This window comes from Trypanosoma equiperdum (genome assembly GCF_001457755.1).
Source record: "Trypanosoma equiperdum strain OVI genome assembly, contig: ctg_367, whole genome shotgun sequence".
Classification (NCBI taxonomy): domain Eukaryota; phylum Euglenozoa; class Kinetoplastea; order Trypanosomatida; family Trypanosomatidae; genus Trypanosoma; species Trypanosoma equiperdum.
In genome coordinates this window covers 1-4,029 of record NW_027124273.1, presented here as the reverse complement: position 1 = coordinate 4,029, position 4,029 = coordinate 1, and the positions used below count along the sequence as shown (strand labels likewise).

At 50.3% G+C, this 4,029-nt stretch overlaps 1 protein-coding gene and 1 pseudogene across 2 annotated transcripts; one reads left to right on the top strand and one right to left on the bottom strand.

Annotated features, from left to right (window-relative positions):
• Positions 1-48: 48 nt before the first annotated feature.
• Positions 49-2,166, top strand: TEOVI_000145100 (WD domain, G-beta repeat, putative; the record flags this gene model as incomplete). Its single annotated transcript, XM_067224673.1, has 1 exon — positions 49-2,166. The coding sequence occupies one exon, from the start codon at positions 49-51 to the stop codon at positions 2,164-2,166; it is 2,118 nt and encodes a 705-aa protein (XP_067080774.1).
• Positions 2,167-3,399: 1,233 nt separating this feature from the next.
• On the bottom strand, positions 3,400-3,774 carry TEOVI_000145000:pseudogene (annotated as a pseudogene). The gene has a single exon. A coding segment is annotated over exon 1 (375 nt).
• Between the last annotated feature and the right edge of the window lie 255 nt (positions 3,775-4,029).

The following is a 4,029-nucleotide window of genomic DNA, read 5'->3' as shown; positions in this document are numbered from 1 at the left end:
CGCAAGGCCAAGGAAAAGGAAGAGAAAAAAGAGAAAGGAAAGAAGGAAATGGAAAAGGAAAAGGAGGAGACCATTGACGAGGACGGGGATGACCTTCAAGATATTCTTAGTAACAAAAAGGGAGCCAAGCAGGCGTCCCCCAGGAATGAGCAAGGTGTGTCACCGGAAAGTAGACGAGGACGCACAACTGCGCTAGTAGCTGGGCAGAAAACAGAAGAACTGGCAGCAGCGATGGCGGCTGAGAATCATGCTATTCGCCAGGCGGCGCACGAAGCAAAGGAAGCAGCTCAACAGAATGAGAGACGCCGTGCTGAAGAAGAGAGAGAACGAGAAGCACTTGAACGCCGTGAACTGCGGAGAAAAGAGCGGGAGGAGAAGCGAAACAAGCGGGGAAATGACTCCAAAGCGACGACGGGGCCTCTGGGCACAAGCGCGTTCGCCGCGGAAGACCTCCAGCGGCAGGGGTATGTCACCCAGTTTGACAAAGATTTACAGCGTGCGACAGCACTGCGACGGTTGGTAGATATGGATGATGTTGCGGCTGCCCTGGTTGATGCGCCGCCGCAATCTCAATATGACATGTACATCCGAAGCTTTGGGGAGTCGGGTCGTAAACAAGTAGGCGTACAAAATCCCGCAGAGGAGGATCGTACGGACGTCGGAGTGCAAGCGGAGCGTGTGCGGGTAAAAAGCCGCGGGGTGGAAGTGCCCCGGGACCTGGGATTATGCCCAGAGTTGCATACAAATAACGTGGCACAATTTACCACGGGAAAGGGAGGAACGGACGGGGGCACTGTGACAGAAAATACCCAACAACAGCAGTTTGCTGACGGGGCGCTGTTGGCGGGATTTCTGAACCGCGTCTTTCCCATCATCCGCGCTGCTATGGATGAGAACGAGGGAGTGGGTTCGGATGCAACAAAGGCAAAAAGTGAGACGCAGTTCTCGTCATCGTGTGTCTCCTTCTGCTTTTCTGCCGCGCGGAACAGGCCTGTGCTCAAGGTCCTCTTTAATCCCTGCAATCCAACCTATATAGTGGCGCTTCATGGATCGTGTGTGGAGGAAGGGCCCTCCAAGGAGATGGATCGTTACATGTCAGTGATTCTCCTCTGGAGTATATATGACAACACTGCACCAGAGAAGGTACTTGTCTCACCATCAGTGATCACGTGTATATCCGCAAGTCCGCGAAAACCCTACTTGATTTATGGTGGGTCTGAAGACGGTTCTGTTTTTTTATGGGACACCCGCGAGCCGGAGAGAAATCATACGACAGCCGGCCGTTATGAAGGACATAGATTCCGTCTTCCCTCCTTCTCAACATCGTGGCAAGCAGGTAATCACTTGGCACCGTTGGTTTCGGTTACTGTTGCAGGGTACAACACAGCAACGGGCATACGGAAAGATGAAGCTGAACAACTAGTTTCACTCGATGCCTTCGGTGAGACACACTTTTGGGTCGTGAATGAAAAGGATCAGGCGAAGGGCGCCATCATTGATAATGAAAATGGATTGAACATGTTCTCCACCGTTCGACTGCTATTGGCGGCGTCCAAAGGCAGCGATCGTGCAAACTCAGCATCGCTATCGCAGGAAGCATTTGCCATTGATTTTGTGCCGTCCGATCCGTCTCATTACGTCGTGGCGTGCGCCGAGGGGGTGCGTCACATTAGCCGTTTCGGTAGTGTGGCCGCGCCATCAGTTTACGGGCCCTCCTCGCGATTTTTTAATCAACCCATTGTTGTGCCGTCGTGTGTGCAATACAATCCTGTGGATAACAGAATCCTTATGGTCGGGTACGATGATGGCAGTGTTAGGGTGTATCTGCACACCGAGGGTAGTCCACAGATATCTATTCCCCTTAGCACTCATCGTGTTACTGAAATTCGCTGCAGTCTAATGGACAAGTGGCTGTACTGGGTTTTGGACGCAGGTGGTATGTTTTATTTGCTTGATTTGGCGAAGGGGGAAAGGGAACTGCCCGTTTTTTCGCAATCCCTTTCCCAGACGAACGCCGGTATTTGCACTTGCTTTGACACGCCACCAGAGGCAAAGGCGGAAAGCCGTATGGTGGTATTTGGGTTCGAGAAGGGTGAGGTTCAGCTTCACACATTGAATGATCTCACTCACTCGCTAAACCCAGATAGGAACGAACTCTGGTTGTAGCAGATAAATAGATCAACCGATGAGCACGTGCCTGAGAGACCACTGCTTGGGGGGAGGGGGGCGACATATGTGTAGTTATGAAGAAATATATATATTGCCTATAATTTTTTTGGTTGCGGACAAAGGGAGGGAAGTGAATGGAAATTGGTTCTGAAATTATTTTTATCGCTTAATACTCGTGCTACATTCTACACCCTTGCCTTTTTACGTAGTGACATTATTCTCTGGTGTCAACAAAATGATCATTGCGGTGCCGTGGGCGTCTGCACCCGCGGGGAGGTCGGCACCCCCCCTTTAAAAAGGCTCAATGGATGTGGTGCTTAGTGGTAAAGTGACTTTTGATTCCGCAGTGAATGTTCGACGCCCGAATATCACGGGTCGGTGAGTTTACCATAATAAAGGGTAGGCAGTTTTTGTATTTCAATGTCAATATCCAGAGACTCTATTCAGGCCAGTTGGTAGCTGTACGCAAAAAACTGTGCAGTAGGGACCTTGAAAGTAGGGAACGCACAACCCGATCGTATGTGAGTTGCGAAATGTACTATCATAAGTGGAGAGGGAAGCTGCAGGGATTGGTTGGCAGCCGGGGCACGGGATCAGTTGGGCAATCGCCGCAGATTGGTGGCGGGGGTGATGGTCCTCCAGACACCGGGTGCCAACCCTTCAACTGCATTCTCTGCAACGCATTTGAAATTTGCAGTTACCAACGTCGAGATCAAGCACGCTTCTCTTCGAACCCCTGGCGGCGCCTAGCGGTAATCCGGTGCTTGAACAAGAATATTAATTTGCTGGACTTGGGGGGCCTCGACATGCTTCTGCCGGCGTCCGCATTGGTGGCCAGTTTAATTTCGACAAGCCTATATCTCTAGTAGCCACGCACCTCTCTCTCTCTCTGTGTGTGTGTGTGTGTGTGTTTCGTGGCTCCAGCAGTTTTATCCAGGTGTTTGTTGGTCGTATGTTGCTTTGATCATAGTCTTGGTCGGTAAACATTTGGTCTAACCGTGACCCAGTAAATTCTAAGTGATGAATCCTTATCGCCTGCTTCGATTTTTTTTTCTACCCCTCTATTCTGCAATCTTTGCCCACTCACCCCCATCTCTGCACACAATCCCCGGTCACGCTTCTGAGGACTGCTATGCGAACGAGACACCGTATATGGCGCCGGGTGCATTCACGAGGGACCTCAAAACGTCTTTTCAGTTCTTCCCATGTGGTGTGCCACCGTGCCTTGTATTAAAAGGGTTTAGTGCATGCACAGAAGGTGTCCGAGTTACAGACCCTCTCTTCTACAAGTTCGGGAAGTGTGGCCACGTTGTGCCCAACTCTTTCAAATATATTTGGGGGGGAGGGTGTCTTCCTCCCGCCTCTTCCTGTTGATTGCCGCGGCTTTGCACTCACGACCGCGCTTATTATGGGTGATCCTCCTTCGGTATCACCGAAGATGCTTAGGGGTGTGTAGGCACGGAATGATGAAAAGATGATTTTCTCCACTTTAGTGAGTTGAGCCGTCATGGGTACCGGCAGAATACGGGCGAGAAGATCGCTTCGATGCGCGTTTCGCCCTAATCCAATTTCGAATGTAGCTTATTCCTCTTTGTGCTTCTGCATTATTTTTCCCACCAATGTATCAACTTTATATATTAGGTGTGTCTTTCTGCAGTTGCTTCTTTCACTGCAATCTCATCTGCTATTGCACTCTCTTTCCAAACAACACGGTGGGAGAAAATAAGCTGCATAGAAATCACCTCATTCTTTTTACTGGCTGTGAAAATCACCCTTCCATACGCGGCTCGGGATTCCATCCTCCGCGCGACTCGGTCTTTCATTGTTTCCAGTACTTTATTCAACCCCATTTCCATTGGA